This window comes from Hyperolius riggenbachi, chromosome 3, assembly GCF_040937935.1.
Source record: "Hyperolius riggenbachi isolate aHypRig1 chromosome 3, aHypRig1.pri, whole genome shotgun sequence".
Lineage (NCBI taxonomy): Eukaryota > Metazoa > Chordata > Amphibia > Anura > Hyperoliidae > Hyperolius > Hyperolius riggenbachi.
The window spans coordinates 130,108,877-130,122,476 of NC_090648.1; the positions used below are offsets into that span (position 1 = coordinate 130,108,877).

A 13,600-nucleotide genomic window follows, 5' to 3' on the forward strand; every position below is an offset into this window, starting at 1 on the left:
AAATATGGCTGTGAAAGTTGTACTATACACAAGGTCATGGGTAGAAAAGTTGATGCCTTTGAACTGTGGGTGTGGAGAAAGCTACAGTGGCTGGATAGTGTAATGGTTAAGGGCTCTGCCTCTGATGTAGGAGTCCTGGGTTCAAATCCTGGCTCTTCCTACTCAGTAACATAATTGAATTAAATAGGAAGGTGATGGTGCTTTGTGTATTGGTTAATGTCCCTGCATAATATAGGGTGGGGCCAACCCAAATATCTAAGAGTATATAACTATTTGGCAATAAAAGGTCATAGGGCCACCATATTTATACCAATATGCAAAATCAATTTATTACAATAAGATTAAATACAAAGCACAATCCCCTAGATAATTCCCTCAAATAATCACAAAAACCCTCCCCACATTTAAAAAGCAAAACATGCGGATCCTAAATCATGCATGAGTGGTCCAATGCCTATAATTGGGTATAAATCAATCATTGGTTTAAGCCTGAAAGGCTATATGTTCACCTCACATTCACCCGCGCATACATCCACCTTCCAAACTGCCACAATGTCCCAATTGTATAGTGGGGGCCCCCCCTCTCTCTCTCCCTTTGCCCGTTATGAGCAGTGGAGAGTTTAGCTTCCAACTTTCAAATCACAAGTTCCAGTATAAGGAATCAGAATTTCCGGATATCTTGTCACATCACAGCCTTGGGTATAATGCATTTGAAAAATGGATGGGTCTCACCCGTACAATGGTTCCTTATATATCCATCCAGTACCGCTTATTCCTCACGGAGGATCCAATGCTTTGAGGCCATGCGCATGGTAACTCCAATGTCCCCGCAAATTGCCGGTATAGATTACTCCATTGCGTGTGAACTCAACACGCGAACCACGCCAGCCACGCTGGTACTGGATACAAGGTTGATGCGGCCGCTGGAGGTGACGTCACTGGCACGCAACCACTCAGCCAGACGGAACTCCGCCCACCGACGCGTTTCACGCCCACATTGGGCGTTTCATCAGGGTGTGGCCTATGCGGCCTTTGCATTCGCTTAAAAACAGTCCCATAGCTCCTCCTATTGTGTAACCATAACAACCAATAGGCTTTACTTGTTAGTTCATACGGAGGCTGTACTGGGCCATGGATACAAACATATCAGTTATTATTGTAAATATAGCTTCCAGAAAAAGTTCCCTCAGGATGTCACTGCCATTATGGAGGTAGATATATACTCAGTAAGCCAGCACCTATTCAGTAAGGAGTTCATTGGGCAAGTCTCCCTAACACTGCTACTGCCTACTGAGTGCGCTCTAGTGGCTGCCTCGCAAGCGCTTTGAGTCCGACAGGAGAAAGGCGCTATACAAAAAAAGGAATTATTATTATTATTATTATTACTAAGAGTTCTCTGGACTGCCAGATCTAACCAGTCGACAAAATAAGGCCTGAGTGTTCACTGGATGGGTTAACCTTCTTGCCGGTTATCCCCAGCTCAGTTCGGGGTAACCTGCGCAGAAGGATTTCTCCGGCCCCGCTGGGCCGATTTTCACACATTTTTTTTTTACTTCACACAGCTAGCACTTTGCTAGCTGCGTGCATATCCCGATCGAACTAGGTAGGGGGATGCCGCTTGTCAGCGGCTATCATGTAGCGAGTCCTGGGCTCGCTACAGGATTAAAAAAATATTTTTTTTTAAAAAAAGTGCTGTGCCGCCCCCTTGCCGTCAGAATTGGAAAGGCAAGGGGGTTAAGGCTCATACACTATACACTTACCAGTGTCCAACTATCTTCCAAACTTGTCTGTTGGAAGATAAGTTGGGTGTGCATACAGCTGACAAACAACCAGATGACCAACTGAGAACAGGTTGTTATCCCTTTCTTGAGGTCATGCCACAGCATCTCAGATTGAGGTCAGGACTCTGACTGGGCCACTCCAGAAGCGTATTTTCTTCTGTTTAAGGGCCCGTTTCCACTTGTGCCACGCACAGCAGCACTAATTCCATCAGCCGTTTCATGCACGGCTATGGGATTCGCAGCCTCTCGCATGGAAACAGATGGTAATGTCGGCGCAAGTGATTCAGCCGGAAGCGCCATCGTTTCCTATGGCAGCATTTCCCCTTGCGATTTGCCTGCGGGGAAACTCTGTGGATTCAGCGTGGAGAACGCGCTAGTGGAAATGGGCCCTAAGCCATTCTGTTGTTGATTTACTTCTATGATTAAGGTTGTTGTCCTGTTGCAACAACCATCTTCTGAGCTTCAGCTGGTGGACATATGGCTTAAGTTCTCCTGCAAAATGTCTCGATAAACGTTGGAATTCATTTTTTTGGGGACACACCCACTGCCAGCCCCCCGACCACCACCAGCCCCATCAGCTGTCCACAAAATGGAAACACACAAGACTGTTGCTAGGTACACAGTATACAACTTTAGGTTGATCAGGAAATCTGTCAATTTCAATTGGCGTTGGGCATGTGGTATCATATGGCATTTAAATGAGTGGTTTTGTAATCGTGTGCTGTGCAAAATAAACGTAAATTATTCAGACACTGAAAAATATTTTATATTTCCCCTTTTCCCCATACAAACCTTTTTAATACAGCACATATGGTTGATGTCTGGTCTATAGCTCACAAGGCATTTCAATTAATAAAGACCAGCACTGTTAACTTCACTGACAGAGGGGACAAGCTCCCGGGAGTTTTGGTCTGGAGGAGGCAGAGTAGCAACGTCCTGGCTTCAGGGAAGGAGGGGGGCAGTGCCGAGTGGAGAGAGAGAGAGGTGGGCCTGGCAGAAGTAGTGAGAGGAGGGGAAGTGACACAGCAAACACACGGGCGGCAAAAAGAGCTCTCACGGGCTGCCAGTTGGACGGCACTAGTTCAGTATAGACAACACTCCCTTTGCCCTTTCCTAGATCGGGTCACCAAGCATACCAATTAATAAAGATAAATATTCTGCTCCTCAAGATCAGGTCACAAGTCATACCAATTAATATACACAATACTCCCCTCTCGCTTGCCTAGATCAGGTAAATAGACAACGTCTTCCAGGTATTATCTACATGATCTATCATTTTGTACCAGTAGAGCTCAAGCTCTCACTGTTGCAACTTCTAGCTTTACACCAACCAGTGCACTACAGATCTATGCAAACCTTGATTGTGTATGGTCCCTAGGGTTGCCAGGTGTCCGGTTTTACACCGGACAGTCCGGTTTTTGTGCGCTGTGTCCGGTGCAAAAAGGCATGCTAAACCGGACAATTAAGTTGTCCGGTTTAGAGCCCCCCCCCCCCCCCCCGCAGCGCAGGAGGAGAACAGCGCAGCAGAGAGAGAGCTGGGAGCAGCGGTGGAGAAGGGGGGCAATCCCCCCCCCCTTCCCTCACCTTAGGGTGCTCTCTCTCCCCCGCTGTCTCCTCCAGGATGATGTGCAGGCTGGCGAGTGGCTGCAGGCGGAACTTACCTCTGTGTCGCTCCAGCGCCGGAAGTTCGGGTCCCGCAGCCGCTGAGATTCGACTCAAAAAAGATCCGGATCAAAGATCCGAATCATTCATGAGCCGGACAACACTAATCAGTCTGAATAGTGTTGTCCGGCTCATGAATGATTCGAATCTTTGATCCGGATATTTTTTGAGTCGAATCTCAGCGGCTGCGGGACCCGAACTTCCGGCGCCTGCGACACAGAGGTAAGTTCCGCCCGCAGCCACCCGCCAGCCTGCACATCATATTGGAGGAGACAGCGGGGGAGAGAGAGCACCCTAAGGTGAGGGAAGGGGGGGGGGGGGAGATTGCCCCCCTTCTCCACCGCTGCTCCCAGCTCTCTCTCTGCTGCACTGTTCTCCTCCTGCGGGGGGGGGGGGGGGGCACCTGGCTACCTAACCTATTCTGGGCACATATAGCCCCTGGCTACCTATTCCGGGCACATATAGCCCCTGGCTACCTATTCTGGGCACATATAGCCCCTGGCTACCTATTCTGGGCACATATACCCCCTGGCTACCTATTCCGGGCACATATAGCCCCTGGCTACCTATTCCAGGCACATATAGCCCCTGGCTACCTATTTTGGCACATATAGCCCCTGGCTACCTATTCTGGGCACATATAGCCCCTGGCTACCTATTCTGGGCACATATAGCTCCTGGCTACCTATTCTGGGCACATATAGCTCCTGGCTACCTATTCTGGGCACATATACCCCCTGGCTACCTATTCTGGGCACATATACCCCCTGGCTACATATACTGGGACATATATACCCCTGCCTACGTATACTGGGACATTTACACCCCTGCCTACATATACTGGGACATATATACCCCCTGGCTACATATACTGGGCACATATATCCCTGGCTACATATACTGGGAACACTGGCTGTTTGTCATTATGTGCATTTGGTGGTGAAAAGCTGTCTCTTTTGTGTATTTACTGGTGAAAAGCTGTCTCTTATGTGCATTTACTGGCGAAAAGGTGTCTCTTATAATGTGCATTTACTGGTGAAAAGCTGTCTCTTATGTGCAGTTACTGGTGAAAAACTGTCTCTTATGTGCACTGGACCAGTACTACCGGTGAGGACAGTTAGTGGCATGGCTATGTACTCTGTAATGTGCTGCAGAAGATGTCAGTGCGATATAAATACTATAATTTTTTTTTTTTTAAAAAAGCCCATTGCTTAGCCCCACTCTACATAAGTGTGCTTCTGACTCCGCCCCTAACTCCACCCCTAACTCCACCCCCTGTCCGGTTTTCTCCATCAGCCGACCTGGCAACCCTAATGGTCCCCTCCCCAATGCTTTCACTGGTATCAACTGGGAAAAGAACAGGCAAGTCCCATCCATGTCTGGTCAATATTTCCATCTGAATATCGATTGCAAATGTCATAATTTATTGTATCTTCAGTAGATTACATTTTTAAATCAAATTTAGCATCTAATCTATCATATTGTATAGTGTATGCTTGTAACTCAAGTGCCTGGAGGTGACCTGTAGATATAAACGTATCTCTGGACATGTTGCTACAAACATTCAGGAACTGAAGTTTAACCACAGGACCTGTGTAATTTGGATCTGACAGTAGTTCATGGGCAGAGTTGGCAATCTTGCATACTAATGACAGTGCAGGTCTTTACTCTGAGTAGGAGGACTTTGGTGGAGCTCTCAGAAGGAGGGAACTCGTGCTGCACAATTTAAGTACTTTTGCTCCCTCTACTGGCAGCTGTGAAGACTGAGAATATTTTATGTGAGAAAATAGCCACACTAAGCTACAGGGCACCATTTTACAGGAAATCTCCAGCACTGGGCAGAGAAGGGAAGGTACAAAGAATAAACTGAAAGAATAAACTGGTACAAATGAAAGCACTGTGGACAGCAGTACTTCAGATGGCTTTAGACACAGTGATGTGATACTTCTACAAAACAGTCTACAATTGTAATGCAAACTACATGCAGCTTGGGATTGTGTCAAATGTATTTCTTGTGGAATTCCATAAAATTTGCATGCAGGCTACAATTATCTGCATCTGCCCTACCCACCCAATCATGTTTGCAACAACAGATCATCTAGTCTACTACAGTAAATACAGCCACTAATTACTGGCGCTAGCATGGAGATTTGGAATGAAATGTACATCCACCGTTCATATTAAGTTTCAGCAAACAAGCGCTCAAAAAGGGCTCACAAAGGGTACGGGTTTGTCAATATTTCAAGTCATAACAACAATTTTATCTCCAACATCCCTGTTTATACACATAAAAGGTCATTAGGTTTGGACTAAAAATGTATTAGGACTAAAGAGGAACAAATATCTGAAAAAAATTCACCAAATTCTCAAAAACAAAAGGAAAAAAAAACAACGCAACAACATTTAATATTTTCCAAATTCATTTAAAACCAACAAATCATTGGATCACACACATGCAAAAAAAAAAAAAAAAAAGACACAACCAACAATGAAGCAAGGCCTCCTTACGGAAACACACAAAGTAACCTGGTCCATGTATTCATATGCCCAGAATCAGCCTGTCACATTTATCAAATTGATGCCTGCTTTAAAAATTTAGCAGCAACACCACTGCGTCACTCAAAGAACCCAGCTTACAGTTGGAAACAGCACTGTACAAAAACTTGACATGTTTTATGAAACAAAGTTCACTTCCTCAAAAGCCCCTGAAACAAACAGGAAGCAATACTAGTAAATCACATGATAAATAACTGATTTTCCCAATTGGTCATCAAGCCCCTATATAACAGATGTGATATTTGCTCTCACATTGGGCAACAGATATCTATATGGAGAACAATCTACATGCAGAATGGCGCCTCCTAACGCAGGACGATTTAAAGTGGAAGTTTTCAATACTACATCAGTAGAGAAATACTTGGCAGTAGTACGTTACATGTCGCACAACTCCCTTCGATGCCCGTGCTTTGTAAATTTTCACCTGTCGGCTAGCACGGCTCCCATCCTCCGTGTCTGCTGTTATTGAGAGGGTCTGTATTACGTGGCACCAGGCACGTGTGTGATGTTACATGCACACCATGTGGTACAGGAATTGCAGCAGACACAAGGGTGGAGGAGGATGAGGCCACCCAACAGGATAACATTTTAAAGTGACACTGAAGCGAAAAAAACTTCATGATATAATGAATCGGTTGTGTAATACGGATATTTAGTAGAACATTAGTAGCAAAGAAAATAGTCTCATTTTTATTTTCCTATATATAGCTTTTTTTATAACGCTGCATCATTCTCTAATAATAGCCGTTTCCACAATACTCAGCATATTAAATGGTTTCACAGAGCAGGCTACTGACCCTTTGAACTTTTCTCTGCAGAAAAACCATAAACAAAGAAAAAACAATGTGAGACAGTTGAGATAAGTGTTTCAAAACACAGTGCTCTCCACGACTTTATAAAGTCTCAGAGCTCACCGAAGCTCTTTTGCATAGATTACAACTGAAGTTTCTTAACACTTCCTGTACTGGACACAATATGAGACTCATATCTGTGCTACTAATGTTCTATTTCTTAGCTGGACTACACATACAAATCATTATATCATAAGTTTATTTTCACTTCAGATTCCCTTTACGAGCACGGGCATCAAAGGGGGCATTTAACACTTGGGGGGAGGCCAGGCAGGTGGCGGAGGAGGCGTCACAAGGCTTTTTCCTAATAATTTTATTTTTGTATTTCTTCTTTTTCCAGTGTTTCTGTAGTGCAAGTTCTACCTTAAATTCAGAGTCAAAGAATTAAGGGGAGCTCTCACCGAAGTGGCCATGCACCAGCCTGATGGAAGTGGCGCGGAGGTCCTGTCGTATAGTGTGCGACCGGCTGGGAAAATACAGGTGCAAGTTTTCTAGGTCCATTGCTTGGAGGTGTAGGTTTTCTGGGTCCATTACTTGGATTAGGACAGGGCTGACTGGAGAAGGAAAGAAGGAAGTTAGTTATGTCTGCTTCCATGACAGCAGGAAGTAGATACAATGCAGATTTATTACATGACTTCTATCAGCTGTAATAAATAAATGTTGTTCTTTAAAAGTTATTATGCTGTTCCTTATCTTAAAACAGAGAATTAGTTCTGAGTTCAGGTCCACTCTAAGCTGGCAATACATCACTCAAAGTATGGCCAGATCAACCATTAGATAGACCCATCTCTGATTAATTCAGCATGAAATCTATTGGAAATCGTCCTTGCGCTGCCGCCTCACCTCTCCACCATTTTGTATGGCCACCTCACCTCTCCACTGATTCTGTATGGCCATATTGCTGAACCCATTTGATAAAATAATCTAATCAGAAGGTCGACTGGGCCACAATATCAATATATGGGGACCTTACACAGCTTAGGTTTATCTTGGGGTCACTAAGGCTATTCTCTGGCAAACACTAAATCCCACATACAGTGGGTTGCAAAAGTATTCGGCCCCCTTGAAGTTTTCCACATTTTGTCATTTAACTGCCACAAACATGAATCAATTTTATTGGCATTCCACATGAAAGGCCAACACAAAGTGGTGTACACATGAGAAGTGGAATGAAAATCATACATGATTCCAAACATTTTTTTTACAAATAAATAACTGCAAAGTGGTGTGTGCATAATTATTCGGCCCCCTTTGATATGAGTGCAGTCAGTTGCCTATAGACATTGCCTGATGAGTGCTAATGACTAAATAGAGTGCACCTGTGTGTAATCTAATGTCAGTACACATACAGCTGCTCTGTGAGGGCCTCAGTGGTTGTCTAAGAGAATATTGGGAGCAACAACACCGTGAAGTCCAAAGAACACACAAGACAGGTCAGGGATCAAGTTATTGAGAAATGTAAAGCAGGCTTAGGCTACAAAAAGATTTCCAAAGCCTTGAACATCCCACGGAGCACTGTTCAAGCGATCATTCAGAAATGAAAGGAGTATGGCACAACTGTAAACCTACCAAGACAAGGCCGTCCACCTAAACTCACAGGCCGAACAAGGAGAGCGCTGATCAGAAATGCAGTCAAGAGGCCCATGGTGACTCTGGACGAGCTGCAGAGATCTACAGCTCAGGTGGGAGACTCTGTCCATAGGACAACTATTAGTCATGCACTGTACAAAGTTGGCCTTCATGGAAGAGTGGCAAGAAAAAAGCCATTGTTAGCAAAACAGCATAAGAAGTCCCGATTGCAGTTTGCCACAAGCCATGTGGGGAACACAGCAAACATGTGGAAGAAGGTGCTCTGGTCAGATGAGACCAAAATGGAACTTTTTGGCCAAAATGCTATGTGTGGCGGAAAACTAACACTGCACATCACTCTGAACACACCATCCCCACTGTCAAATATGGTGGTGGTAGCATCATGCTCGGGGGGTGCATCTCTTCAGCAGGGACAGGGAAGCTGGTCAGAGTTGATGGGAAGATGGATGGAGCCAAATACAGGGCAAACTTGGAAGAAAACCTCTTGGAGACGGCAAAAGACTTGAGACTGGGGCGGAGGTTCACCTTCCAGCAGGACAATGACCCTAAACATAAAGCCAGGGCAACAATGGAATGGTTTAAAACAAAACCCCACTTTGCAGTTATTTATTTGTAAAAAATGTTTGGCATGATGTATGATTTTCGATCCACTTCTCACATGTACACTACTTTGTATTGATCTTTCACATGGAATTCCAATAAAATTGATGCATGTTTGTGGCAGTAATGTGACAAAATGTGGAAAACTTCAAGGGGGCCGAATACTTTTGCAAGCCACTGTATATGCATAGAAAGCCTGCCTCGTGTGAGGCAGAGAAGAAGTCTCTGATGTCAGATTGGCTGTCACACTTTCATTCATGAAAACTAAGTCACGGCAGAAAGGCTGACCTGAGGAAGTGTGGCCAAACTTTATGCATCCAAATCTAGCATATTATACTACTATTTTTTTCTGAGAAATACCAAATTATCATTAAGTTCAGCTTGGTGGACTCTACCCTTCTTGTCAAACATTTGCATGGTGAGATGGCTATAAAATGCAATGCGAGGCTGTAGAGGAATGTTGTCCAGCACATACTTAGAGATATCTTCAGTCATGAATAATGTGAGCTATGAGGTGCACCATCACCAGAACATACAGTGAAATGCTGCTCATCCCCGTGTAAATCTGTGACTAGAACTGGTACAGTGAGATATTGTGAGCAGTTTTTCCAAGACACAAACATTACCCAGGAGACCACAGCTGCTCCGTATGGCATGGAAGTGGTCTGACCACAGGTTCTAAGGAAACATTCACTCTTTGGATGGGCTGCTGTGATATGACCTGAGGCTGCGCACATCTGTCTGATCCTGGGTTGCTTTTATGGTAACAGGAAAAAACAAAATAATAATGACAGCAGGTCCAAACTGAAAACTACAAAGACAATATGAGGTCCAATAGCCAAAACCATTTTTACAGTACATGTGCTTAAAGTGTACCTGACATGAATTAAAAGGAAAAATTCATACATACCTGGGGCTTCCTCCAGCCTGATCCCTCCCTCGCCGTCGTCCTCTGCCATCTGGATCCTCCGCAATCCTCCTGGCAACCTTAGCCAGTCGGTGCAGGCGCAGTGCGGCCACGTGCACTTCCCCCCGTCGCGCTACTGTGGATGGGAGCATTTTGTACCTGCGCAAAAAGCTCACGGCTACAAGAGAGCGACCGGGCAAGTGTAGTAAGCCCTGACTCCCAAATTTACCAGGTGTCAAAGTGGAGGAGACAGAGGACGACAAAGAGGGACTGATCAGGCTGGAGGAAGCCCCAGGTATGTTTGAATTATTCCTTCTAATTCATCTCAGGTTTACTTTAAGGAGCATTCAAAATAATTATACATTGAGCTTTAGGAAAGTTACATTTGTAATGGGACCAAATCAGAGTTAGGCCAAGTTCACACTAGTGCTGGATGAACGACGACATGTTCACAGCACATCCTGTGTAGAGGCCAGAGTGCTTAGAGAATTTACTTTATGTAACAATTAACTTGAATATTTAGTGATTAAGAGTTGGAGATAATTTCAACTTTCAGATCAGTATTACATTATATCAGTGCGGTGACGGCACGGCAGTAGAGTCTGCTGCACGATCGCTGCAAAAATACTTCAAATGACCTTGTGCCACGGCGTGGCGACAGCGCCATATGCACAGGCCCGCCTCCGTTGTCGGCCTCCCTGCCGGGCAAGAAGTAAGTCACTGAAGTTCCAGTCAATTCACGTTTACACTTAATGTGTTGTGCATAGACTTCCATTACAGATTGGATAATTCCAGTGCACTGCAGCCGACTGTGTGCAGCCCCTCTACGTTTAAATAGGGTAATACACCACAGGTTTCACCTGCAGGTGTAAAATGGGCCTAAAGGATACCTAAACGGAGATGGATATGATGGCTGCCTTCAGTCAGGGCACCTGATCTGCATATGCTTGTTCAGGGTCTATGGCTAAGAGTATTAGAGGCAGAAGATCAGCAGAAAGGCCAGGCAATCTGCATTGTTTAAAAAAAAAAAAATTACATGTCAGCCTCCATATCTCTTAGCAATCAAGCAATGATATCCTGCAACATTCTGCCTGCTGGTGGTAGAATTGACCGACTGCCCTGGACTTTGTTTGCCCTGGACTTTTGTTGTCCACCAGTAGGTGGCCTACTGCCTCTGGGAAAGATCTGCAGTTCGCTCTCTTGCCTGCAGGTGGTTTCAAAAGCACTTTCAGCAGGATCACACACCACCAGATGTGCCCAGTTTAGTGCTTATGTATGGCCTATTTAAAGTGAATCTGTATTTAAAATAAAACAGATACTCACCTAAGGAGAGGGAAGGGCCCATTTACACTTTATCAGTTGGTGTGCGTTGGTAAGAGTTAAGGCCCATACACGTCGGATTTTTGCGAACGACCCGTCGTTTGAACGTTCCGCCGTTCACACGTCAAAGCCGGCGTGTGTACAGACTATCGTTCGGGTGATAAGACTGGTTCGCAGGGCGGATCGCTGAAAACCAGTCTTATCACCCGTACGATAGTCTGTACACACGCCGGATTTGACGTGCGAAAGACGGAACGTTCAAACGACGGGTCGTTCGCAAAAATCCGACGTGTGTATGGGCCTTAATGGGAAGGTTCAGGGACTGTCTAAAAAAAATAAAAATCCGCATCCACTTACCTGGGGCTTCCTCCAGCCCGTGGCAGGCAGGAGGTGCCCTCGGCGCCGCTCCGCAGGCTGCCGGTGGTCTCCGGTGGCCGACCCGACCTGGCCAGGCCGGCGGCCAGGTCGGGCTCCTTCCGCGTTCCAAAATGTGCCTCACGGCGGCGCACTGACGTCATCGGACGTCCTCTGGGCTTTACTGCGCAGGCTCAGAACTACTGCGGATGCGGATTTTTATTTTTTTTTAGACAGTTCCTGAACCTTCCCTTTAAGTATATGTTTTTCCCATAGCAGTGCATTGAGAAGAAGATGTCAGTTAAAACGCGTGAAACGTGCCATAGGAAACCATGGGCATTACTTTGAAAATCAGTTTTCTTTCAGTTATAACTGAGAGCAACTGATTAAGTGTAAAAGGGCCCGAAGGCTCTGGGTCCTATAGAGCCTTCCCGTTCTTACAGTCCCCCCTCAGGCTTCACGGTTCAACTCTCCCGCCACAGGAGACTTCGCCAGTCTTCTGAAGCATTTCGGGTTTCGAAGACAGGCGGCTCTGTACTGCGCACACGCGAGTATACGAAAGATGGCGTGTGCGCAGTATGGAGTAGCCCGTCTTGGGAAACCTAACTGTTTTAGAAGACTCCTGAAACACACCCAACACGGAAGAGAGCAGTCTTTGACCCATTGGGTCATAGACTGCTAACGGGGGAGCATGTGAGGACCGTGAGGAGACTGAGAAGGTTCTATAGGACCCAGAGCCTTTCCTCTCCTTAGGCGAGTATCTGTATTTTATTTTTATTTTCACTTCAGACTCCCTTTAAAGGGTACCAGAGATGTACCCTAGCTAAAAAAATTAAAAAGAAGTTATACAAACATGGGGCTTCCTCCAGCCCCATACACGCTGATCGATCCCACGCCGCCATCCACCGCTGCCTGCATCTACGAGAACCGGCTCCCGTCGCTGACGTCATCGGAGCCGGCCTACACAGGAGAAGTGTGCCCTCTACGTATCTCTCCATACACTGCTGCAGAGATACGCAAAGAGTGCACCTCTGCTATGCTTAGACTGGCTCCGACCGATGGATCAGCGCGGAGCCGGTTCTCGTAGCTGCAGGCAGAGGAGGATGGCGGCGTGGGATCGATCAGCCCGTAGGGGGCTGGAGGAAGCCCCAGGTATGTAGAACTTTTTAATTTCAGCTCTGGTTCCCTTTAAGGCCTGCCCTTTCGTCTATTCATTTGGCAGAGCTTTTTATGCTGCTAACTCTTAAGGCCCGTTTCCACTTGTGCGGTGCGGAATCGTAACGAATTCGCATGCAAGAGCGAAATCGCATGCGAATTTTACTGCAAATTCGCATACGATTTCGCATAGGTTAGTGTGTATGCAAATTTAACCATGTCAGTGCCTGTGTGCTTTTACATTGCTTTCATGCGAAATCGTATGCAAATTTGCAGTAAAATTCGCATACCAAAACCGCATGCAATCTTCCTGTTAAATACATTGTATGCGATTCGCATAGCGGTGTGCAGTATGCAAATTTTGCAGGGTCTACCATGCTGATTTTTTCTGCACAGAAAAACACTCAGAAATCCTGACAAGTGGAAACAGGCCCATCCACTTGTATTGTCTATGCGAATCTGCATGCAGGAAACGGGCCCCCGAGTCTCTGAAAAATCCAGATTCCTGACCCCTGTGCTTGATTATCTGTTGCTGAATCTTGCATTCCTCCCTGAAGTTGCTCTCTGCCTTCTCCCTTCTGTACCATGCCTGGTTGTATAGTTGTATATATTTCCTGTACATTTAGTTAGATTGATAGGTTCTCTGGGGGTTTGTGTGCACACTGTCTTGTCATTGTATGTGCATTGTATTGTGGTTTCCTTATATGCATGTTTGCATGAGAGTGATTTGCCATAAACACTATTGCACAACATTTCTGGGATCGTTCTCTGTACTTGCTGCAAACTCTGGTCATTTCCTAGTTCTCTGTCCAACTTGTAACAAT

The 13,600-nt window shown here is 45.6% G+C and overlaps 1 protein-coding gene across 1 annotated transcript in view; it reads right to left on the reverse strand.

Moving 5' to 3' along the window:
* DUSP11 (dual specificity phosphatase 11) overlaps window positions 1–13,600 on the reverse strand; it is a 44,480-nt gene that overhangs the window by 4,794 nt on the left and 26,086 nt on the right. Inside the window, exon 8 of the mRNA XM_068274947.1 lies at window positions 7,252–7,404. Within this exon, the coding sequence (XP_068131048.1) occupies window positions 7,252–7,404 (153 nt within the window). The remainder of the gene's footprint in view (window positions 1–7,251; window positions 7,405–13,600) is intronic.